We start from the raw sequence: 26,501 nt of genomic DNA on the forward strand, positions 1-26,501 counted from the left end.
CGTCTTTAGTTTAATCGGCTGTGGATATGCTTTTCAGTCTCTTCGGTCCCCTAGTTGTTTGGGGATTGATTTCCCCGAGGTGAAGTCAAAAGGCCCTTTGAATGGAAGAATTAAAAATTGAGAAATTTTGCACCTAGAGTATTTCTGCCTGAAAGACAGGGAAAACAATGTCCTTGAATACTGATTATTCCAAACTGGTCTCTCTTTCGATTGAAGGTTGACAGTTCAAGTCAAGTTTTAGACTCGTCCGTCGGTATTTGAGAATGCATCTTGACTTTCCAGTTGGAAGATTTCTAGACTTTCTTTCGCACAAGCATATGTTTGCACTTAGAATTTCATACCCTGGAAGCAACTCAAGCGATCAAACAATTCTAGCTGGCGCATTAGAATGAAAAGATAAATGCAGCCAACTAAAATGGAACACTTCTAAGTCAATAAAATAATATTGCACTTTTCGTTCTGCAATCCTTCTTAATTATTATAACCTTGGCAACTTTATAACTGTATAATTCCTGCTTTTAAAATAACGATTCATGCCTGAATTAAATGTGGAATTTCTCTGACTTGACTACAGTTACGTACGAGAAGAAATCACTTTGAATTCACTGAACATTGGCATGTAACACTTATAGTCTTTACAGAGCGTTTCAAATGGCATTGGTGTAGGTTTAACTTTACTACTATAAATTAAGCACCTTGACTTAAACGAATTTCTTTTGTGCGGGATTAATTACTCTTGGGAAAGCTTGCAAGTTATTCCTTACTCCTCAGTTTATAGATTACAAGGTTGGGAGGCCTAAATTACAACTTTGTTTGAAAGGGCGGCAAACCATGCCGCAGTTGGAGTAAACTAATTAAAAGTTCTTTATGAGAAACTCTTCTAGGCGCTATTAAGATTTTAGTTAACTATGGAAGAAAAACCTTCTTTATGGAAGTTGCATCAGGAGACCAGAAAACGTTAAGTTTACTGAGATAATGAAGTACATTGTTCCTTTAGAAATAGATTCAGTGTACGAAGCAGTTTCGCCATTTGATTTTTCTAAATCGTGATTGCCTCAGCTCTTTTCATCCGTATTTAACACATGATGCAGTGCTGTTTAACGGCACACATAATTGTGCAGTTTACGTTGTTTTCACCGCACTATGAGATTACCTCACTAGAGTTGTTACCAGCATCCTTACATGCAGACGTTCGTGTGACCTGAGTGCCTCTGCCAAAGCCGCCAGATGTTTTGATTTTACAATACAAAATAATTCTGGAAATTTTTCGAACGAACCAAAGTGAACGACGTCTTCCCTTCGAGACCGCAAGACAAGCATGGAACTCTGCTGCCTTCATATCCAGCTTTTCAAATGCATGGCTTCAAAATCATCCGGTTGTCTCTTTGTACAAGTTATATCTGTAAGACGACAACGGCGACGACATTAAAAAGCAAACATATAAAAAAATACCTACATAGGATACTTAGCCAGTGGTCCTGAGTTTCCAACGACAAAGTGGACGGATGTAGATTAAATATTGCTATGACCTCGTCATGCTGAGACATCGCACATTCAGTTAAACAGCTTGCATTTCTTTATTGTCGTGCATTTCACATACATCATGGCTCATATTTTCACTACCGTGTAAGTTATCGACCACGATTCTGGCCGTCAGGGGACGCATCCTAATGTTTAGCAAGTACTTGATAAAAGTCAGTATTTTTAAGGTTTTTCCTAGTGTTATTAAAATAGTCGGTTTCCTATGATTTATCACCACGATCTCTGACAGCGTTTAAGTAATCGATGAGCTTAACCCTATTATTTCTACTCAGTGTTAGAGTTCCTGGGTTTTAATTTAAAATTATCATATATCAAATCGCATCAATGAAAGAGCCACGCTACATATATTGTTTTCTATGGCCTTTTCTATTGCTTTCAGAGCCAGATACGATAGCATTTGCTTTAGTTTTTAGTCCTGAGACTGTTGATGAAATCCTTAATTAAAATACAGTGGTCAACCAAGTTCAGAATTACATGTTTTAGAAGGCGGATAAAATCCCATAACTGTGTGGCAAAAACCTCTTCATCAGGTCTACTTCATATGATACTGTTTATTTTGTCTGTAGTTCTATAGTTTGATTTTGTGGACGAAATCCTATGATGTCACGTACCATTCAAATCAAACTTTGTCAGCAGTACTTTCACATGGTATATTATTAACCCTTTCACTGCCAAATGTAGCCAAAAGCAAATTTCGACCAAATTTCCAAATTTCATTTTGTAAAATTTTGAAAAATAAATGGCACCATGTGTGAATACAGGCAGAGAGCTTTCATTTGAATGGTCACATTGAACGATTTCGTCCGCCAGCTCAAAAGTTAGAGTCACCTTACAAAACTCCATCAAGCACTTTGGCAGTGAAAGGGATAATTTAGTATGGAACCAATATCTTAGTGTGTCGATCAAATCCTGTAGTGGTAACATTCAAACGAGACCTTTTTGGCAGTACTTTCCAATTGTGTCTGATTCATGTAGTGTGCAGTTCTAACTTTCGAGTCTGTGGATGAAATCCTATGATGTTACCATTGAAAAAAACCTCGTCGCCATTACTTTCACATGGTATACTATAGATTGAGTATTAGTTCTAATTTTTGAGTGTGTGAATGCAATCCATGGTGTTACCATTCTAATGAGACCTCTTGCAGTATTTTTTGCAAAGACTTCCCATTTAGTATGCAGTTCTAACTTTTGACTCTGCGGATGAAGCGTTACGATGTGACCATTGAAAAAAAAAACGTACTTTCAAATGGTACTATTTGTTTAGAGTGTAGTTTTACTTTTCATGGAGCCTGAAAACGAAATCCTATTGTGTTAACATTCAAATGAAACATCTTTAGCAGTACTTTCACATGGTGCTATTTGAATTAGGTTTTAGTTCTAACTTTTTTAGGCTAATTGGATGAATTCCTGTGGTGTAAGTCCAATTCAACGAACCTAAAGAAATAGATTGCACTAATTGATTTATATGTTCAATAACAGGTTACAAAACATAAATTCGTGACGCCCAGGCCTACACCCGCAGAGGTCTGGATTGATTTGGGCTTCTAGCTTGGGTACATTTTTATTTTATATGGTATACATGCCCTCAGTTGCTATCATTTATTCTGTTTGCTGACAACAAAATGTATTTTTGAGTCATCAAGGCACAAGAATTGAAAAAGAGCTACATCTTGGCTATCAGCAAAAACATCATCTTTAAATGTAGAGAAAACTCACTTCGTGACTTCCTCAACAAATATCAGTGATGATAAATGGGGAACAAGCTGAACAACCTTTTTCTAGAAGGGGATATTAACGATGAACTCTCTTGCATATAAGATATAAATCAAAACTAACATTAGCAAGACACTCAAAATGTTACAAAATTTAGATTATACTATGGTTTATCCACATCTGCTTTATAAACTGCAATGCCGTGATATGTACAAGTATTTATCCAGCTTGGCTTAAGGTCAATATACTTGATTCAAAAGAAAAATAGTTATGAACTTTTCTAAACATAGAGAAGAAACAAGACCTTTTTTGTTTTAAGTTATAGAATATCCTCCATGAACTAAAACAGGATTTATAGTAATTTTCGTGTATATTTGTATTGCCTTGATAAACTACCTATTTTCTGTTAGAAGTAACATCAAAACAAACGATAAAATACACGATCTTGCAGGCTTAATTACACACATTATTTACAAAAGGACCATGAATGATGGCAAATTTTCTCACAGCTGTAGAGGAGCTATTGTATGGAACATTTAAAAGAATTGAAACCCTTTAAAAGCCTCATTAAACGTTTATGACAATGAATTACATTTAGTTGGTTAATTCAGGTTAAGATAAACCTTTGATCATTCATGCATTGTGAAGAATTAACTACTACATATTACCTCCTTGGCTTTTACAGTAATAAGTTGTTCATTGCTATGTAAAAGTACGGTAGACTTTTTTTTTTATTTTTTTTTTCATAAAAAGCTCGAGGGAGCTTGCTTAAAATCTCCTTGCGCAGGCCTTATGTTTATCAGTATCATTTCACAATATGCTAATTCTACATAATGTGATGTAAAGAAAGTATAAGGCAAATGAATAAAGTAAAGTGATTAAAAATGTAGAGTATCATCGAATAGGCTTTCGTTCGAAAGTCTAAAACCCAACACGTTATGCAGTTCCCGTCGAGTGGAGTATTTGTTCCTTTAGTAAGCAAAAGTTTCGTACTTCCATCCAAATCCCCAATAAAAACATTTAAGACGGTTAAAATTGCTTGATCTTCCCCGGGGATCTTCCATTTTATCCATTTCATTACCCAGAAAAGTCTGGAGCAAACCACATTACGACTGCTTTGCATGCTCTTCATCACACAGTTGCTGTATTTTTGACGCCGCCTGTGGAACGGCGATGCTTAAGTTTGACTTGGAAGCAGGGGAAAATTTCACTGCTCCAGCTGTCTGCATCGCATTTCGTTCAGCCCAGTGTCGGGTTTTCACTGCTCTTTCTTGAACATATACCTTTAGCAGAAATAAAACAGTGAATATGTGTGTAGCAAGTTCCGCTTTCGGTTGTCTCTAGCCTTCAATTCGAGCTCCTTTCAAAGAAACTACCTTCACAAGATACTGTATTCCCGGTTTACAATCACACTCTCGATAAACCCAGCACTAGCGCTATAATAAAATGATGGTCTTGACGGTGATCTGTAATTTGAGAAGAAAGGAGCAAGGAACGAAGTCCTTAAAAAATAAACAGAAAAAAAAAAGAAATAATAGAAAACAGGAAAAAAAAATGGGAAAATGACTACATTTTGTGCCTGAGAATATCCCGGCGGTTCAGGCACAAACTGTAATCATGTTCATATTTTTATTCCTGTTTTCTTTTATTTCTGTTTTTGTTTTGTTTGTTTATGTTAAGTTCGTCTTCCCTTTCTGTCCTGTTACTTTTGTTGGTTTTTGATTGTTTGGTTTCAGTGATTACCATTTCAGATAGACCTTTTCAAAAGCCCAGTTGTGGGTTGTTTGTTACCAGGTGGCGTTCTGAAGGGACTTTTCTCCTCTGTCGTTTTAAAATAGATACATTCGTGTATACCTATAAAGGTTTAAATCAAAAGAAAGTAAACAATTCTTTATTGGTCTTAAGCTGCCCAAACTAAAAAGGTACATCGCAGATTCCGAATTCCGTGATCTGTCATTCCTAATTTTCCAACTACCCAGTTTGAGAACCCAGACATGAACGTGATACATGATGACATTTGACCGAAAAGAATCAATTTTCACTTAACTGGGTTCGACGGCTCTTTACAGGGATGATTTCTCTTGGACCCGGTCTTTGGTATTGTCTTTGACAAAAGGACCTTGTCTTATCGTATTTGGATGACACACTCAGGAATTTCCTGTTTTAACCTACAGGCCCCGCCTACTAAACCTACTGTTTACAGCCAAAGCACGTACGCGAATACAAACGCAAAACTAGGAAATATTCCTTAACTGAGGTACACGTACATATAAGTGCTTTAGGTTAAAAATTTGGATTGGTTTATCGACGTGTGTAAAAAAATGGATCTTTACGATCTAACAGATGTCCCAAAAAGTTAAATACAGAAGACTGTTAAAGTGGGTGCATGTATTTTCATCTACATTCCTTTTGCCTGCTCAATGAACTGAGCTTCCAAATACAGTTCGTTCTGAAGCTTTTAATCATACCACTGTCATTGTGTGCGTCGAGTTTCTTTCAGATGGTAGTTAATTTCTAAGTGATTTGTTTTGTTTACATATTGGTTTCTCAATTTGATCTGGGTAGGGGTTAATTTTCGAATTTGATTTTTTTCCTCTCTGTCATATTTAAATCACAGGTCAAATAGAGGTTCTCTTCCACTCTAACTTATGAAAAATACTGGGAATGATTGTCACTTATAATGATGGGTCAATCGGATAGATATAGATATGTAAACTTGTATACCATTTGCACGCGATGGATTTGGGTAAGACGAGCAGGCTCACATGTACGATGGCGGCTCCGCCGCCAAAATTATCCCCGAATTCGCACAAGTGAGCGTGCTCGCAGGCTAGAAGACGTCCAACGTTTCTGAGAAAAATGGTTCTTCACTACCTTTTCTGCTAGTCATTCGAGCATGCACTTGCTTTTTATAACTTGAGCATTCGAAAGCAAAAGTTTAATGTTTCAGATAACCTCGATGACTCCTATAAGTACTCGTAATAAATTGACGCATCTCGGTTTCCGCTTTTTAGACAAGTTTATTCACTTTGGAATTTTGTTTGTATGGTCTGCTCTTTGTCTCAGTGACTGTGTGGTTACGTAACGAACGATCGATCACGCTTATTCCGTCCTTTGAACCGACAAACACGCGTCATGTTTAAATTTAAGGGCTATGTCACGAGGCGTTTGCTGTTTTAGGCCCGGGGGGGGGATTACTTCCTTATAAGAGGCTAATGGGGATGTGCCGCTGGATGGGGTCGCATTTTCATGACTGGATTGACTATAATGGGGGTCGCATTTTCAATACAGTTACAAGAATGGGGTCGCACATTTTCAGATTTTTGGGGGTAAGATAGTTCTTCATATTTACGGTTAGCAAACGTACTAGAATGTCTGTACTATAGATGCAAAGTAAAGTGTTCTTCATTCAATCTAAAAAATGGGTCAATTCATAAAAATAGGAAGTGACTAAGTTGGGATCGTGAAAATGACATGTTTGCCCAAAAGTGACTAAGATGCATGGAGTCTATAATTGGCCACAGAATAGACTATAATGGGGCAGCAAAAATTAACCCAAGTACTCCCCCCCCACGGGGGGGGGTAGGTCAATTCTGAGCTGAAGTCATTACTTAGTTCCCTTACCTACACATAAAATTAATGCCTTCCGGTGCTCTCTCTTTTTGCTAATTGCCAATCTGTAATTTACTTCTCTGTATGTACCAAGAGCACTGATTCGACACTGTTTGCTGCTGTGAGGGGGTAAAGGGGGTTTTGCGTCATACAGGATTAAGTGTTTTTAATTTTCGTGAAAGGTGAAAACACGAAATTAAATTTCATGAACTGTGTCCTGGAATGGTTTACTTGTCGCGATACGACAGCTTTGAAATCTTTTATCCGATATTCGTGATTTTCAACTAATTTCTTCGTGAAAACAGATGGTAAGTTGTAACTGAAGAAAACTTTTACACTAAAGCCTAAGCCTAAGTCGTTCCCATGAATGTCCTAAATAACCTAGCCTGCGAGAGGAGACACCTTTCAACGGCGGCGTTGCAAGTGGGGCATTTGCACCATCAACTTTCAGCTTTTGGGACAACTAAAAATTGGGCAACTATTTCGTAAGAAAGATTCAATCTCCACGTTCACAAGGAAATGACTGACACATTGAACATGGCAGATATTGGGAATCAGTTTGTTTCAGTATCAAATGACAGGAAAAATCGCTTTGGAAAATTTGATGTCAATTAAAACTTAGCCTGCAGTACAGGCGTGTATATTGTTTTATTGTTTTTATTATCATTTTGCCAAAAAACACAAAATATACATATAAAATTTAAAAAAAAAGATGAGGCAATTAGGGGGCCCAAGGAAGCCAATAAGGCTTGTGTATATGACTACCTTTTAAAATTGTGTTGTGTAATTGATAATTACAATTAACAAGTTAATATTTTGGGCGGGAGAAAGCTCGTTTATGTTCATATTGTTGTAGCCGCCATCTTTATGGCGCTTTCGCGAGCAAAAACATTCGCACCCCCGAAGAAAACTCCTGCACTGCAGGCTAATTAAAACTTTCTCAAACCAAGATAAGACAAGTTTTTTGCCAAGGTAGAGAAAGTCATTCAGTTTTTCTTACTTTGTTGACCACAATGAAATCCTGTTTTTTGCCAAATTGTAGCATTCAGATTGCACTAAATTGCATCCTAAACTGCCTAGAGTACTTAAATTTTCAAAATTCTTCAGCACCTAAAGAACTTAGTAATAATTTTAGCATTTTAAAGGAGTGTAAAAGCAAAATTGACTGCCTGGTGTTTGAAATGTTTTTTATTAATGAACTGAGACCTAGTCTCAACGTACAATCAGACTCATTTCGTGCAAAAGTTTTTAAATAGCTCTTTTAATTAGATTCTATTGTTGTTGTTTTGTCCGTATGCTTCATTCTTTTATCATTTTCAAACATTTTATTTTTATGGTTCTTAACATATTTTCACACCTTACACACACAAATATATATATGCTAATTCTTTTAACTTTTTTACGTACTTGAAAATGACTGAAGATCGGTCGAAACGTCGTGTTTTATCCGTGATTTTTACTGTGTTATAGCGTTAAAATTTATTAAAAACTTATAGTATTTAAAAAAATGTTAAAAATAAGGAGATAGACCCCATCCAAATGACCCTCCAGTTTATGGGCTTCCCGGAGCAATTACTCCACCTAAGGATTTTTACAATTTGAATGGCCAAAAATGATTTTCACAGGCATTTAAGTCATAATTGAATCAAACTGGAATTAAACTGTCAATTAAAAATTAACTTTCCTTTAAATTTCAGACTTGTCAGAATTTTGTTTGTTTGTTTGTTTGTTTTTTAACAACACCTGAGGTGAGCAAAGCGTATCAGCTAAACGGTATGTTCTAAAACCTGGAACACCGGAACACCCCCTTGGCACCCCTCTCAAAGTTCCCCTCGGCTCCGCCTCGGAAAACATTGAGATTCTCGGGAAACAAAATAAACCGTTTCCCTCGGAAACAGTCGTTAACTTTTTATTCTTTCTGTTTGTTTTCTTCCAGGGTGTTCTGTGTTTTATTACCACTTGGAGAACCTAAAGTTTTCTTGCGAGCACTTGACAGTAAAGACGAGCACCAAGTCAGTTCGCTGACTGCAAAAAGACTGTAACTGAAGCAGCACCATTAACAAGGCAGTGGAGGGAAAGATGAAGTAGTAGCTCGCGCTCTGGGTCATGTTCGTGCTGGTCATGACTCAACCAGAAATCGAAGGTATTGAGACAAATGACTTGGAGCTTCAAACCTGTGATTCACAGGACGATTCAGAAGACAATGTGCAAGCGGACTGTTCTGAAATGATCGCCCAACTCTGGCGCTGGCAAAGACATACCGACTAGTTCTACTCGATGTTTCATTGCAATGTGACAACTGAACAGTACATTGACTGAAAAGGACTGCAAACGAATATGCCGCAGAACATAGGATGTAGATCGGATCACAAAAATTAAATTGACGGAACATAAATATCCAAAGTGGATCACACAGTACTAGCTAAAAATTACTTAGCCAGACATAAACACGACATCGATGTTACCCACAACAGAGGAAGGTTGTAGCCGTTGACAACGAAACTGCTGGGATGGAGCGTAATTTGTGACGAAACTGAAACGGCTGCGTACAGACTCACAAGGGGGGGGGGGGGGGGGGTGGGGGGGACTCAAAAAGTTTCCTAAAGGGAGGCTACATCCCGAAGTCCAAACCCTTACCCTGTTAAATACTAGTTTGAACAATAAAGGTACCCCTTTCGTACAATATTTACTATCAATTGACAAATTGTACCCCTTTCACATACCAAGATTAGAACACGAAATCTCTTTTGAACTGTTGTAAATACAACCTCATTTAAAGACGAATAACATTATAAACCGGGAGGTTTTCCAGTTTGCTTTCCCTTGTTGTTGTTGTTGTTGTTGTTGTTGTTGTTGTTGTTTTTTCACGGGCATTAGACGCGTCTGTTAGCTTTTTTAAGGTCCTTATACAGACCGCAATGACAAATTTCTTTACACTGAAATATATCTAAAGCCCGAAAAAGGTACCCCTTTTCGGGCGGAGCCTCCCCGTATAGGCCATGTTAGTGAGCCCCCACTCCCTTGCCTTGGAAGGAGACTACTTTGTTACCGTATCCGCATGATTCCGAGGAGCACTTTGAATAATATATTGACACGTGGGTATTCCCTTTAATGGTCAAAATAGGGAGGCCTCCCTGAAAAGGGTACCTTTTTCAGGCTTCAGGTATATGAAAGTGTAGGGATCTCACTAGTAGGACCTGCAAGGGTTAACAGAAGGATTTTATGACCGTGAAAAAGTCGATAAAATTTGTAACTTACAGGGTGTCCCAAAAGTTCGTTCCTCTAATTTTATGCACCATAACTTTTGATCAAAACTTTATTTTCACTTGAAATTCCCAGAAGATGTTTATTTCACTATCGAGAACATGTATTCAGAATTTCAGTTACTGGCGTACCCTTTTTGTTTTTTTATCACATTCTGTAGCCGTTGCGGCATGAAGTGGAATATAGCGTGTAGACCCACAGATGATCCATATTGAGCTTTATTATCACCTGGTGCGCAGGAGCCAGTTCAGCCCCCAAACAATATTTGTTTAGTTTAGGCAGCTGAAAAATAAGTAAGGCTTTTGTACATCTTTACAAATCTGAGACGAGCTGGGCGCTACTTGGCAGACTAAGCAGAGTTTTTTTGGCCATCTCAGGGGTCTCTAATTTTTTAAACATTTTAAACAGCTTTTCATGACCCTTTCTGGACTTGGCTTGCTAACTATGTGAGAGTTTCCTTGTGGAGACGTCTCTTCTTTTGTATCTAGTCTTCTTAAAACTATTTTACCTGCTTTATTCAGGACTTTTGGTCTTCCCCCTCATAATTTCTTGCCTTCGTAACCTTCATTTCGCCATGATCATTTACCACCCAACATTCGGACTTTTCCAGTTTTTTAGCAGTTTCTACAACAGATAAATAAGCCAGTAAATCGAAGTATACATGCTTATGCTCTCACGCAGCTGGATGTTTTTGCGTTAAGGGTGTTTATCGTTCTTGATATTCACAAAAAACAAGGAAGGAGTTCGAGCAATTCGGGCTATAAAATACAAACAAAAAAAGGCTGGAAAATATACTCGCGCACGCGCACCTTTGGCGCGGCAGTACACAGATCGAATATTCGAGTCAAAAGATGGCACAACACTATGAGTACGAAAATAGTGAATTGAATTGAAAGTCACAACTTTTGTTTAAATGATTTTCTTATCAAGTCCAATCGTACTGAAATGCAGACTTATAAAGTAGAGGAACGAACTTTTGGGACACCCTGTATTACATACAGTCGAGGTTCTCCTTGCGACCACTCTTGTAAGCGACCAGCTCTAGTTACGACCACCTTTTGTGACACTCCGTTTGATCTGTGACTTAAACTTTGTAATGAAACGCTCTCGTAAGCGACCGCTCCCCTAAGCGACCACGACCACTTTTGGGATTACCCAGCTCTGGCATGGTAAGCGACCACGCGGTTTAATGACGAACACTATGCACAAAACATACGAACGGTTATGGGGATCAAAAATATAATGGCCCAGCATATGCAAAAACTTTTCATGGAAAAGTTCGAGGATTCAGCACTAAACTGAGCCAGAATAAAACCATATGTATACAGTATATGGGGGGCGCTTTCTTTGATGACATCTTCATGATTTCGACTACGAATAATGACGATGATTTCATTTCCTACTTGATTAACTCACATCCAACAATTTAATTTACTTCACATCAGTTTCTCAGTGGCCTACCTTGAAATAGGGAGCATCAGTAGTGACGAAGGCGATGGTAACGAGGGCGTCTAGGGCTCGAAGTTAACTTTTTAGCACACTGACCTATTTTTACTGGTAAGGTAAGGTGAGAACACTAGCAATTTCTTTCCCTCTGTTGGGAGGCATGGATGATACTAACTCGCAAACGTTTGCCACTGGATATTTTTCTCACTCGAAGATCATCAAAATCACTCGCATTTTGCGAGTTTGCAAGCGCTAATTTAGAGCCCTGGGGCCCGTCAAAGACACAATAGGCTAATTATATAAGCAATACTACACTAAAATATTTACACGTGCAGCCACAGGCAGACCATGATCATCTACCGTAAAATTCCGAAAGTAAGCCCTGGGGCTTATATTTTTCAAACGCCCTTTTTGGGGGGCTTATTTTTTTGAGGGGCTTACATTCGGAGGGGGCTTATCTACGGAGGGAAGTTTGCGTTTCAAACTCGATTTGGCTAGCCTTATAGTTGGAGGTAAATTTACCGTTTTTGCTTTTTTTTTTTACTTTGTATTTGAGGACAATTTTCCAAGTACAAGCCCCCGGGGGGCTTATATTTGGAGGGGCAATTTAACGGACCGTTTTTTGCGTTACCGGTTTGGGGGGCTTATACATGGAGGGGCTTATTTTCGGAATTTTAAGGTATTTGTGTTATTTTTATTGAGATCTGGGCATCGATTTGTTAAAGTTTATGGAAGAAAAACAGAGCCACATTGTGGCGGCTAAAAGTTTTTCCCTAAATACTGGTTTGAAAGTAAATGTTTCAGTAAGAGTTATCAAACGAAATGTTAACAGAGTTGTGTGTCGTGTTTTTAGCCTTTCCAGGTTGTTTAAACCGTTATTTTTGACAGACCGCGTCACGGTTTCGGAAGCCATCTTAAAGAGTAGGCAACCGCGTGAGAAATTACAGTGTTTGTATGAGAATCTAATGTCGAATAATTTCCGTAAAACGGCTTTTTTGAACAAGAATATGAATTGTAAACTAAAGCTACGCAGCAAAGGATTCTACTAACAAAATTTGGTGGCGGCCGTAACTGTGCTTAAATTTCTCCAGATGCTTGCTTTAGATTTTCCATATATTTGTCTGGATGTCTGCAATTTTTCCCGGGAAATTTCAGTCGGCAGGAAGAAAAATTTTAGTCGAAAATTGCACGGATTTAGGTAACGAAAAGGTTTGCTTGTTGAGTTTTTGATTAAAAAACCATCAACAGTCCTTTTAATATACCCACAGGAAAGCGTTTACAGTGCGTGTTTACAGCTTAGCTTGGATTTTCTCTTAGGGGAAAAAAATCAGAAAAAGAGATGAAGTCAGGAATTGAATATTTTACTATTGGGGACTGGGGACTCTTTTTGGCCAAGCGGCTGATAATGACCGTGGTGCAATTCGAGGTTTAACATTGTTTGTCTAAAAGCTATTCCCTCAGCGGTCCGCTCTGATACCAGATGGCTGATCGTTGTGATCCACACAACAGGCACTGAGTTTTTACTGCCCCTATCGCAGTATTGTTAGGTTGAAGCCAGGGTGAATAATTTTTTAAAGCTGTGTCGGTCAATAAACTTAACCGTGTCCCAGTAAAGCGGAGGGTGTGTTTAAAAAACCTTCAAAAAACGGCTGAGGACTGAGTACATGGAAGCCAAAATTTCCTATTAATAATATGATCCTGAAATGCATGCATTTTTTCGTTTCGCCAATGAATAGTACTTTACTACAAGCGGATTCTTAAAAACTATTCCCTCTTGGTCGCACGAAGTGTATGTATTATTAGGCCTGCCGTGTAAATTTAATATTCGGTTGCGGATTATTAATCAGCTCTCTGGTTCTTAGTTTTCGTGGCGTCTATATCGTTCTAAATCTTCTATTAGCGACTAACATGTCAAGAAGTGGGATTGCCTTTTCTGCTTCAACTTCAAGCTAGTCTGTTGAAGAGTAAGATAGTGAAAGATAAATGTATGAGGTTTTTTTACTTCCGAGATAATCAAAGTCGAGGTAAGTGTTATTAGCTGAGCCGAAGGCCGAGGCTCATAACACAGCATCGCACTTTCTTTTTTTTGGTTTGTTTTTTTTTTTTTCAGGGGAGCGTGAAAGACGGTGGGAAATGGCTGCTTGATTGAAGGTTAGTCAACACGCTAACAGGGCCAGGGTTTGAAGACCTTGGCGGCGGTACCACCCTACTTAAACTACCGTATAGTGTCTCCCCGGGCATTTCCAACAACTGCATGTTGAATTGTTACTAGATGTAGTTAACTGATAGAAATCGCTATCGCAAATCAATCGATATCATTGATATCAATCGATTTAATCCGCCTCGATTGATATCGGAAATTGATAAAAATAAAAGTCACAGAAAAAATAATGTATCGATTATTATCGATTAACAAAAATCGGCAATCGATAATAATTGATGGTAATCGATAACAAGCACTATTCTTGAAGTGAATATTCTGAACATGACAATGCTATTTGACAAGCGACACCCATGAGACCGGCTTAAGCTTAACACATAATTTTTAGTTTTGACCTCAGCAACTACTCTAGGCGCAGTCTTCATCAAGTTCCATTTTTTGTTTCTTCGTTTCTTGGTTTGTTTTAAAAGATCTTAAATATCCATTCAATTCTGCGCCATCGACTGCATCTTGCATTGTTTTCCTTGCAATCAGTCGCTGACACTGGAGTCCAATTCAATTTGGTATATATACAGGGATTGAAGTCCTTCAGATCGCTGCCATTTTTTCGGCATAAGGGTTCATACTTGGTTGGGACGAAAGCTGTTACTTCACTTTGCATACAAATAAGCGTAATTAACACAATGTTAAGTAATGTCTTTAAGTTTTAGTATCTGACTGAATGACTCAATCATACCTTACGGAAACATCGTGTTTTTAATTATAATCTCTTGAAATCTCTTTTCGATGCGAAACCATTCAAAAGTATATCAGTAGAAGTAGAAGTAGAAGTGTTAATGTTGAACTTCTACCGAACGATAATAGATAGTTATCGATAACGATCGATATAAATCAATCATTATCGATTTCTATTGATATCGGAAATCGATATTCATCGATGATTGATGTCGATTACTACCGATTATTGTAGATTATCGGTTTATCGATAAACTACGTCCGGATGTGAAGCTCCAATTAAATTCCCCTGTAAAGATAAATTATAAGCACCGGATATTATAACAAGAAACGATGCACGTGGCTCTAAGAGGTGTGTTATTTGTGATTTTTTGACAGATCAGTACTTTAAAGTGTAATCATCGCAGAAGTGTGCTACAATTAATGACATGCCGATCAAATTAGTGCCTAGCTTTCTAAATCCATGTGAGAGGAACGTGCTTTAACCCACGTCCGCCTCTTGAACAAACTCCATAAAAGCAAGTTCAGGTTTCCAGGCTCTGAAAAAAAAATTCCGATTTACAATTGTTGTTCACAACGTAAAGCCGGCTATTCAGACCTCTCTGAAGTGCTTAATATCTTTGATACAATGGAACAGGAATCGATCAAGACTCCTACTTCCTGCAAAAGGTGCTTCCCTTGGGAGCGCATTCGTTCTTTGCTCTGCTTTGCTTTGGTTATCTGCCTCTTCACGTGCATGGCTTTCCAGTTCATCTTCCTCGTCTCGATGCATAGGCAACTTGAGCAAGCGGAGACCCAGCTCAGAGAGAATACTAAAATGCGCAGTCAGTGGGAAAGACGACTGACTATTTCTGAGAACGAGATAAAGGCGATTTCCCAAACACTGAAGCACAGGAAGTGGGAGATAAAAACAAATCGTGCACGACAAAAGAGGACAACTAGCCCGCAGGTTAATTTTTCAGCCCTTGATAAGAGGGTCATTGCACTGGAGAGCAGGTATTATAGCACGCTGTAAATTCAAAAGATTTGTCTTAGCTCCTTGGTGAGCCCTAAACTGCAAGCGTTTCGATGAGTGAAATATTAGGGACTGTGCAATACTTACCTGGAGCGGATTGGAAAATAAGAGGGAGGGGGAGGGGGGGGGGGGGGGCATAGGAGAAAATGACTCCAAAAGAGAGGGGGGCTTGGATGTAAAATTTAATACATACACGGGGGGGTTACTTTTTCATTCCTTTTTTTCAAACTGGAAAAGTAGTGGAAGAGTTATTAGAGTTCAAATATCAATGTGACATTGGAATAAAACTGACAAATTTATCATCTCTAAGGTGTTCTGATCTATGAACTGTTGTTTTCATATCTGTCATGCAGTAGGAAAGGAATACCTCTGTTATATATGTTAAAACAGTGCTACTTTATTTGCACTAGGATTTAATAAAACAGGAAACTTTAATTAAAAGTTGCAAAAGTAGCACTAAACTTTATTCAATGAAAAAGAAAGATACCAATGTTAGCTCACATAGCATCATAATTTAGCAAATTTAAAGTATGCTAAGTAAAACACAGTATGATTAAATTGAGCTTCAAAAAAAAAGCTCAATCAGACAGGAATTCCTGAGTTCTCACCCACTCACGCGGGAACCTTAGTGCCAGAGATGCTGTAGAAGATGAGCAATCTCCCAATTCATGCGAAGACGACACAAGCTTAGAGTCCAGTGATTCTGATGACTCTTCAAATGACTCTACGACATACGTCGAAGAGTCATTTGAGGTGATGTTTGTACCGGAGGAAGAAATCCAACAAGTAAACTAGGTATGAGGGAATCAATAGGAGAATTTTTTTCACGGGCGCGGGGGGGGGGTGGGTGGGTGGGGGATTAGCCTTAATATTATCATTATGTGAGGGGGGTTGAAATTAATTTTTGCTTAATGAGAGGGGGGTATGACGTAGTTTTGGGGCATATTTCACCCCTTTCCCAGCCTCCCTCCCCCCCCCCCCCCTCCCCCCTCCCAGGTAATTATTTCAATTAATGCACAGTCCCTTAAAGGGGATCTCATTCCGGGCCCTCTTTGTCTCTGATCCCATTCAGGAGTTCTAAGAGAGTCTTGGATTCTGGCTTCCACGCCGTGGATTCCGGAATTCCAGCTACAAGATTCCAAATTCTTCGTCAGTGGAACTTGAATTCCGAATTCCAAGCGTTAGTAGTATTTTGGATTCCTTAAGTTGTGTTCCGGATTCCAAAGTTCAGGATTACGGGTTCCACTGTATATACTTTGCAAGACTTAGAGTAAATTATGTACTCGTAAACTTTCTAGTAGGTGTAAATAGGGTAAATGAGTTTGCCATTTAATAGGCCGTTTGCAGGTTTCCATTCACGTGGTACAAAACCGGCATATTGGGAAGCAAACGTAGCACTGGGACAAGACAAACAAAGGAAATTACTATTTAAAATTATGCATGCCTTTTGTTGGTCTTGCCCTAATGCGACTTTTGCATGTGCCGGTTTTGTACCACGTGGATGGAAACCTGCAAAGGGCTAATCACTTGCTTTGTTGCATTAACGGTTATTCTGTGTTTTCACTCACGTGGCCAGCATCTATGCAAATTTATTGGAACAAAAGAAAGCGTTTACATAAGAAAAGAGTCCAACTCCCACAGGACTGGTTTGGAACACAAACATGGCCGCTGTTTCATTATTTTGGGGCACAAATATGGCCGCCATGACGTCATGTGAAAACACACAATCGAGGTGTTCTTACCAAATTTAAAGTAAAAAGTAGAAGCATAATTTCTGAATTATTTAAATAAAAGGAACATAATTAAAAAAAACGAGCATAATTTGAACATAATTTGGAAAAAAAATCTGGCACTGCTAATGGCATAATATGCTACTTGTACAAGCACAATCGATAAGGGCCTACACCAAAGCGTGCAAAACATACTCTTTGATTATAGCACAAGAGCAAACTAATCCCAACAGGTGCAAGCTAGAGAATGACAAGCGACGATATAGATTTTTTACACGCGAACGCGAAATAGCTTTGATCTCTAAACAATTACCAGGCGAGGTGAGGTGACCACAAGATAGATTCAGAATTTCCTGGTGGTCAATGAATTGTTCAAATCCTCTATTTTTTTTTAAGATGGTCGAGATCGAGCCGGTCACCGACAGCAATATCCATTTTGTAAAAGGTTTCAAATGTACCAAGGGAGCGGGCGTCAACGGTTTCAATGGGGTTATAATTAACCGTCAGCCGCCAAACGGCCTAAAATTTAATCTTAAACCGTCATAGAGGGTTACTTCTTACCGTCAAACGTCAAAGATGCAGAGTGATATTAACCGTCAAAAAATTTCAAGGTATTGCAAATCTCACTATTTTAGCGGATCCTCACGGGATTCTGACTCCTGAGGAATCTCTAAACTGGAAATTCCAGTTTCCATGTTCTCAAAAACACTATTTGTGGACATAATATAAGACCTTACAACTTGCTTATATCTGTAAATATTTCAAAATTTTATAAGGGAAAGGCCATGTCAACCTCCAAAATACAACAGTTACTATTAATTTTTATAAAATAACTAAAAATGTACGCGCGCTCTGATTGGCCGAAAGGAGTGTTTGCATGAGAGTATGTAAACATGGCTGTGACGTCAAGATGTTTTGCTTTTCGCGCGTTAACCACGCAAGCATGAATTTGAAAAAGTTTTTGAGTAAAAAACTCGACAAGTTTACTGCATTTTCCCATTCCCTCGTTGGCTGAAACTTGGAAGAGCTTTACAAACATGCCGTGTCAATTTTTTTTTCGCTTAAGATGACATTTTAAGAGAGAACAAACCGTATTTTGGAAAGCATTTTTTTTTTTGCAAAACAAGAATGATTACGCATGCAAGACTTCGTGTACTGCTGAAGACTTCGAGACAGATAAGAATTTCTCTTTTAAAAAAAGCAATTGAAAACTTTTTTCCCGTATTTGCATGGCCTAATCTAAGCACTCGAGGGGTTTGCATAACTGTCGAGAATTCTCCAAACCCCTCGAGTGTTATGCAAACACGGAAAACGTTTTCTTTTGCTTAAATATAGGAGTCATATCTACTTCAACTTTTGGACTAAATTTCCACTTAATAACCGTCAACCGTCAAAATTGGAAAAAAATTACCATCAACCGTCAAGGCTACCACCCCATGAGACCCTCGGCGTCGGGGTTTATAGCCTAATTTTTAACGTATATCACTGGAATCTGTTTTCTGCAGACGTCTGTTAGCCGTATTGGAGAGAAATTGGGGAACTTAAGCAACGACGACGGAGACGTCAACGAGAAAAGCAAAAAAAAAAAAAAAGGGTTTAGATTGACAAAGCAACAACTCTGCAAGTGCATCACGCTTTTTTGTACATTTTTTTGCCGTCACTGCACGACCACAACGTGAAAATACCTAAGTTCACGTTTGGTGGAGGACTTGAAGACAAGACAACGATTTATTTTTCTTTTCCTGAACTTCTATACAGCCTGCTAGAGTTCAACTCCAGAAAAAATTGCCAACATTTGACGAATTGAACGAATGAAATATACAAGAGCGATTAAGTTTCAAACCGTGAACCACCGTTCGACTTCAAATTTAGTGACGTTTTCGTAGCCGTCGCCATCATTGTGATTAACCTCCCTATTAACCGTAGTAAAGCCTGAAAGTTTTATCTCTTATTCCTGTTTCAGAATTGTTGAACTCTCCAAGGACTTGAGCCTGCGGTCGTCACTTCGAGGTTAGTAACCATTTTTTGCATGCTACCATTGTGGTGTGTCTACTCACCTGACTGATAATGCTTAAAAACCCTCGGATGTACAAGCGGGGTGTAGATGCCACCCCTCTCCCCCCCCCACCCCCCCCCCCCAAGGTTTTTCTGAGTTTTTTCTTACACAATCAAACATCGGCAGCTGAATTTTTCAGAAGCTGTTCGTTTATCCCTCGCGCGCATTTTGAGACAAGTTTAATGCCATGATCAGTTACTATAGTTACAAGATATGACGTCACAAATAGCAGGTTGTCAAGTAAAGCTTGTGGATAAAATAGAGAAAAGTTCTTATTCATGTGTTATTTTACATGTCAAGCACAAAAAAATCTCACCGTTCTTACCTGAATTCTAATTCTTGGCAAAATATAAGATGGCGACCAGATTTGGTAACGTCCGGCAGGCCTTCAGCAGTGTCAACACCCATAAAATATACCTCATCTTGTCAAGAAGATCAAAGGCTTTTAACTGAAGGTAAAATCTTTTCGAAATACTGCAACATACAAAAACTCAAACTTAAATCCCCCTTGTACCACGGTGGGGGTATGACTTTGGATGTACGTCCGAGGGTTAATTAATGAAAATTGGGGTAAAGCATACCGGATAGTTTTTACACCGGCACGAAAACCACCCCGAACTGAGCGCTTCTGTTCACACATAACAACGGTGATTTCGGCGCTTTTTCTGTATTATGGAGCGAAGCTGCGCCGCGCCGATCTCTAAACTGGAGAGTCACATATCGGATAGGTGTTCATACTATACTACCGAATAGCTTTTGCACTGGCACCAACCCATACCGGGTAGGGCTTCTATTCACACACACTGAATAAAGGTTGTGGAGGCACGATTTCTGTGACGGATGAGCGAAGCTGCGCCGCGCCAATCTCTAAACTGAGGAGTCACATATCGGATAGGTGTTCATACTATACTACCGGATAGCTTTTGCACTGGCACCAACCCATACCGGGTAGGGCTTCTATTGACACACACTGAATAAAGGTTGTGGAGGCACGATTTCTGTGACGGATGAGCGAAGCTGCGCCGCGCCGATCTCTAAAGAGGAGAGTCATATATCGGATAGCTGTTCATACTATACTACCGGATAGCTTTTGCACTGGCACCAACCCATACTGGGTAGGGCTTCTATTCACACACACTGAGTAAAGGTTGTGGAGGCGCGATTTCTGTGACGGATGAGCGAAGCTGCGCTGCGCCGATCTCTAAAGTGAAGAGTCATACATCGGATAGGTGTTCATATTGGCGTCGGTATAGTGCGAACATGGCCTAATAAGGTATTGCAGAAAACAGTCATCTTAGTTATAATTATTAATTATAATTGAATAGAGACCTTTAAATCTAGATCTAGAGAAGACCCAGTCATCAACGTTGCTTTGGCTGGTTAAAAAACATTTCGAAACGAAAAACAAGGTGCTTTATGCAGGAAAACTTCAAAGAGTAAGATTTCCGCACAGCCCTATACATTTGGGTGGCTTGATTTAAGTAGGAACTTTTTTGGGTTTTCAAAACAATCTGAAGATTCGTGGTAGTGCCCGTAATGTTCTTTTCACGGATTGTTTTGTTTAGAGTTATCATTCTGCATATCAGTATAAAATGTTATTGTTGAAACAGAAGATGTTCTTGGGTGTCCAGAATGTTGTTAGAATGACTACCTGATGCGTTGCGTAAACGATAACTTCAGGTGGTATGATGAATAAACAAATTAAACACAAACATTCAATTTCCGATGTTTCTATTTGGTTTTTACACCCATTTGATCATCCCCTTCCCTTGAAATCCGGTGTCCCCCCCACCCCTGGGGTGAAGGTTCGACTGTAGTACAAAAACAAGGGTTTTTTATTACATTACTACACAGCTAGAAAATTCGTCCAATCAAATGAGTGCTTCAGACTCTTGGTGCACGCTGATGGACCTGACGAAGTCAAACAACTTACCTTTGCCCAACCTTTATCCCCACTGCCTTGATCTCTTGAGCTCGTAGCAATTCTCCGAAGTGCATTCGATAAATCAAGAGTACGTTATGAGCTGTTTATCATTTGTTTTGTAAGGTAAACTCAAAAAAGAAAAACTTTCAATTTGCCATCAGAAAGTCGTAGGGGAATAATTGTTATTAATAAGTTAGTTTTCCAGACATGTAGTTTTGTTTTGTTTTTCTTTTTTAGGTCGAGACGGACGAGATGGCATGCCAGGACCGCCTGGACCTGCTGGTAATTTAAATACTCACTGGACAGTCGCAACGTTCCATTTTTTATTTTTTTTATTTTCATTTTTATTACTATTCAGGAACGGTTAACCATAATACGCCACCCATCTAGAGATCGACGGTCATCATCTGTGAAAAGACGACTGTCAAAGAAACTCATTCATTAAGTGGCACTGCTAAGTTGGTGAATTTTTAACAAAAATTATTTCAGGCCACAATTAAGCCGACCTTAAGGATATAGAAGGTTCCCTCTATGGTACTTTGACTGAAAAAATTGATTTAATTGGCATGGTGTGTCGGATAGGTAGTCGCTTTTAAGAGGCTTGACAGTATCCCTAGCTTCTCTAGAACATCCTTCATGTTTCATCCTCTAAGTTGATACCTTATTATAAGCTTAACAAACACCAGAAGGACATGAGAAACCCGTGAAAGTTCGTGTTCTCAGGAAAAGTTCTTTCTCCTTAGGGCGGGATGGTAGAGACGGTAGACAAGGACCCGCCGGACCACGAGGACTTACGGGACCAAGAGGTAGCCGGATATCAGATAATTTTTTAAAAGGGCAGTGCGTTTAGAATTATTGTCGCAAAGCTGAACGATTGTTAACTCATACTGTTGTATTACAAACAGTAGGGTTGTAATATGTGGCTAAGATAAGTTATTATTAGCGATGAAAGCTCATAGCAAGCAAGATGACTGAAGACTGAAGCCTTCAACCAAGATCTTCTATTAGAAGGATGAAAAAAACAAAAACAAAAACAAAAACGAATAATGTTTACAGAAATGTGATTGTTGAAGGGGTTTTGTGGATTACATGCGTCCCCTTTCACGTTTAACCCTTAGCTTGCATGCTTGAAAACCGCCCATGAGGCAATTTGAATTTTTGTGCGGTGTAACACCCGAAAGTGTGGACAGGAGCAAAAACAAGTGAAAAAATGTCGCGCCTCGTTTGCAGTGGAACGCTTGCCGTACCGGCCGGTTGTGTTTACTGGGTAATTTAGGACTTCTGGCATTCTTCACGGTATTTCGGAACGTTAAAGAGAAAATAAACAGTTAGAAATGATTACCTTTCTCGGTCTGAATAATAATCAACATCTGATAAGTTATGTGGTGAGATATTCGATAAAACACTTCAAGGTATCAGCAAATATCCTGATTCAAAGAAAGTCTAGATATAATAGAAACGGCCTCCATTTCGTAATTGACATCTAAAAGAGCTAAAACACTTTATTTTCACACCGCAGCAGAATTAGCTCAGTCGGTATAGCGCTTGACTGCAGAGCGGGAGGTCGCGGGTTCGATGACCGGGACAGGACCAACACTCAGGGTCTTAAATAACTGCGAAATGAAGGTACTGCCTTTGCCCGCAAATGCCTAGACCTTCGCGTGGCTTGGATGACTACTTAAAATGGCGGTCCCGTCCCCAGTCGTGGACATAAAAAAGTGTCTCAATTACTACTTTCGTGCTAAATACGTGAACACTCAAATAAAGTGCATTTTTGTAAGGACAATCTTTTTGTCGCGTCTTCTTAACACTGCGTGACGTATTTTTTCCCGCGCTTTATAGGGAACGAAGGTCCAACGGGGATTCCTGGACCTGTGGGTCCTTCTGGGCCTAAAGGAGGGAGAGGAGCTGAAGGACAGGCGCAGTCAGGTGTGACGTATAACCGATGGGGACGAACTAACTGCTCAGGAGACGCCTCAGTTGTGTACACTGGTATGAGGATTACACGCACACAGCTATTTCGAGAAAGGTTGTCGGAAAAAGTGCACGCGACAATCCCGAAAGGTGTTGTGGGTTTTTGAGTTCACTTTTCTTCAAAGAAGTTTGAAATATTGGCACGAAAGGTCACGGACATATGTTTGGGAGTGCTAAAGGAAAGCGACAAAAGTAGGTTCGACAGCCACAACCCGGGGAAAAATGTATTGATCATATCCCACATTACCCACAATACCTTTCGGGATTGTCGCGTGCACTTTTTCCGACAACCTTTCTCGAAAAAGGTAAATTAGAAAACGTAGGATCCCAAGACGACGACGGCAATAAGAATCTCAAAAAAACGATTACAGCTTTAAAGAAGTAAAAGAACAACTTTACACTTTCATGTCGCTCTTTTGTAGATTGCTTTGTCGTCACTGTGAGACTGCAACTTACGTTTTTAGAGAAATTTTCTTTCGGTTTCTTAACTTGGAATTGTTTGTTGGTCATTTTTTTTTAATACCAACACGGGATTCCACAAAAAAGAAAACAAACCCTTCTACTTGAGAGGTTCCTGTTTGAGTTAACCAACTAGAAGACAAGGACCCATTTTCAAGAAAGTTTATCTTTCATGTTTTCTTGCCAAAGACTTGCCAACATTAACTGTTCAGGCTGTATGACCTTATCTTGGTGAAGCAGCTTGTTCATGATTTACCTTGGGGGTGACTACATACAACGGAATGCAACAGTCAATTGTAATAAAAAAAATAATGTCAGACAGATGTGCTTTCACTCTCTTTTATTGCCTGCGTTTTGACAGGTGTGATGGGAAGTGGTTATTATACACACCACGGTGGAGGTTCTAATTTTGTTTGTCTTCCGAACAACCCTATCTATGACAAGTACATCCAAGGCTGGCAGGGGACAGGAGCGATATACGGCACAGAGTATCAGTCAGAAAATTTCCCAGGCTTTAGCAAAAATCTTCATCAACAAGATGCTCCCTGCGCCGTGTGTTACGTCAAGTCACGTGGTTCCCAAGTGATGATCCCTGCGACCAACAAGTGTCCATTGGGATGGACCAGGGATTACCACGGGTACTTGATGACATCTCACTATGGTCACAACCATGCCAGCGAATTTGTGTGCATTGATGTCGATGCTGAGGCCGTGCCGGGAGGCCATCGTGACACAAATGGAGCACTGTTGTACCTAGTGCAAGCTGATTGCAATCACGGTGTACCGTGTGTTCCGTACATTCACGGCCACGAACTGGCATGCGTAGTATGTACCAAATAGAAAGGCGCGTGTAATAACGAAAAAAACCTCTAACCCCTATAAAGGTAGCCTGCGAACGGGAGACGTTTCTTCTCAATCATCGCCGCTGAGGGACGTTTCGCGAGGACTTAGGAACGCCTGCGACTCAGCGACAGAAATTACTGATGACAAAAAATCTGTCCAGAATCCGGTCAGAAGCACTAATTGGTCAACGGAGTAGTTTAATTGTTTTAGCTATTGTTTACGAGTGACAGATAAAAGACAAAAGGACACAAAGGTCAAATGTAAACGCGATGAACACAGCACTTATCCAAAACCGACCAGAAGAAACGTAAAGTTGAACAAATTTATGTTTGGAACCCCACGACTACCGGATTTATTATGTAAACATTGATTTACGTCATCAGTATGGAATTTCCGTCATTGAGTCGCAGACGTTCCTCCTCGCGAAACGTCCCTCAGTGACGATGAGCGAGGGAAAACGTCTGCCTTTCGCAGGCTACTATAAATGGGCCACCTATGAGGAAGGGCAAGTGGCCGAACATAGGGGAATATTGAAAACATTTATGTATGGCGTAGTTTCAAACTTCTTGAAGTATAATAAATTACAAACGGAATATCTAAGCTGTGAGGATTTTAAATGAAACACGCTTTCTGCTATCTTTTTAAAAATGTAAAACTTTTTCTTCGCATCAACTAAACAACAAAATAAAGGTCGATTTTTGTCATTTAAGACTTTATTTAGGCATTGACACTGTTTCTTGTCGTCTGTTGTAACGCATGGAAAAGATGGACATGGATTGAAACTGGAAAAAGTTGGGCCAACGTTTTCATTAAAGTTTTATTGCTGTGTGCAAAAATCACCAAAAACATTATTATGGTCAGTGTTCCGTGGTGAAATTTTTATAACCGTACACTACAGGCATTTTGTCATTTGTGGGATTTGTTTGAAGGAATGTAGGCTGGATTTTCCGAGCATTCTCAGTTCTCCCCAAGTATAAAAGGGGGAGCGCGGGCTCATTTTCCGAACAGCACCTAATCGTAATCGAGCCTGGCTACTGCTGAACACGAAGGTTACTGCGCAGAGCCGTAGCAAGCCTTAAGAAACTTAAGAGGGCACAAAGATTTTAGGTAGCTCATTGTATTTGAGAAGAAAAGGGTTCTGGGTCAGGAGGATCTATTGGCCTGGATTCCATGTTAAAACCAGAAAATGTCTCGCCTAACTTCAGAGACATCATTGTTTCAGTGCTCTGGGAGAAGAATTTATATTTTCAACCTTTTTGCGTGAATTTTTTTTACTTTTTGGCGTAAAAAACCTGGGGAGGGGCACGGTCCCCCGGCCTCTCCCCAAGCAGAGGCCCTGCTGTGGCCGCTTAATACTAAGTGACCGAGCAAAAGAGGTGCTATTTGCATTGGCAACTGGTCGCTGAATATACACAGAGTGGCCTGAGGTACTTACTTTTTACACGGAAAAAACGGAAGTTCTGGTTGGAAAATGGAATTGGTTCGGGTCATTTTTTTGGGAGGTTTCAGAAAATATGGGCTGTGATTTGAGGCGATGCAATTTTTCTACTCTTTTTAGTCTGTTATGCTGATATGGATACAATTTGCAGCTGATCGTTCTCTTACCACGTCAGATTTCATTGTCTTATGTTTGTACTCAAGGTTTGACCTGGTGGTTTGTGTAAATGGTAAGCATGGACCCTCTTTTTTAAAGAGGTTCGACTATTCTTAGCTTAAGTTTTAGCAGATAATTCACTTAAAAAACTTAATACATATATTTACATGTATATTTGAATAAAAAAACTGATACAAATAAATGCCTTTTTGTACGCAGCCTACTTTTAACACCGTTTTTTTTCTTTTCTCTTCCTGTGGGTTGGATGCATCGTGCCACCCGTTCCGGTGGATTGTTTCCACACTTTTTGGATAACATCTGCGGGGTGTTTTTAAGTAGTTCCTCTTCAGTTTCTTTCGAAGGTACAGGTTTCTTCTTAGAACCATAAATGTTATCCTGGGAAACAATCTTCGTCCCACGAATAACCGACTTG

At 39.4% G+C, this 26,501-nt stretch overlaps 1 protein-coding gene and 1 long non-coding RNA gene across 2 annotated transcripts in view; both read left to right on the forward strand.

The window, feature by feature from the left end:
- Positions 1-9,416, forward strand: part of LOC140951037 (uncharacterized) — a 30,020-nt gene extending 20,604 nt beyond the window's left edge. The window contains exon 4 of the long non-coding RNA XR_012167234.1: positions 8,804-9,416. This is a non-coding gene — a long non-coding RNA (uncharacterized lncRNA). The remainder of the gene's footprint in view (positions 1-8,803) is intronic.
- A 5,599-nt stretch (positions 9,417-15,015) lies between these two features.
- On the forward strand, positions 15,016-25,600 carry LOC140951036 (uncharacterized). Its single transcript, XM_073400259.1, has 6 exons — positions 15,016-15,469; positions 19,182-19,228; positions 21,436-21,480; positions 21,942-22,004; positions 23,041-23,190; positions 23,993-25,600. Exons 1-6 carry the CDS (start codon positions 15,102-15,104, stop codon positions 24,469-24,471), a joined length of 1,152 nt encoding a protein of 383 aa, XP_073256360.1. The 5' UTR covers positions 15,016-15,101; the 3' UTR covers positions 24,472-25,600.
- The last annotated feature ends 901 nt before the right edge of the window (positions 25,601-26,501 follow it).

This window comes from Porites lutea, chromosome 10 (assembly GCF_958299795.1).
Source record: "Porites lutea chromosome 10, jaPorLute2.1, whole genome shotgun sequence".
NCBI lineage: Eukaryota > Metazoa > Cnidaria > Anthozoa > Scleractinia > Poritidae > Porites > Porites lutea.

Excerpts from the sequence above, each read along its gene's own strand:
- LOC140951036 (XM_073400259.1), top strand. The coding sequence starts at position 15,102 with ATGGAACAGGAATCGATCAAGACTCCTACTTCCTGCAAAAGGTGCTTC. Across the intron at positions 19,229-21,435 it reads CCTGCGGTCGTCACTTCGAG|GTCGAGACGGACGAGATGGC; the intron begins GTTAGTAACCAT and ends TTTCTTTTTTAG. Across the intron at positions 23,191-23,992 it reads CGCCTCAGTTGTGTACACTG|GTGTGATGGGAAGTGGTTAT; the intron begins GTATGAGGATTA and ends GCGTTTTGACAG.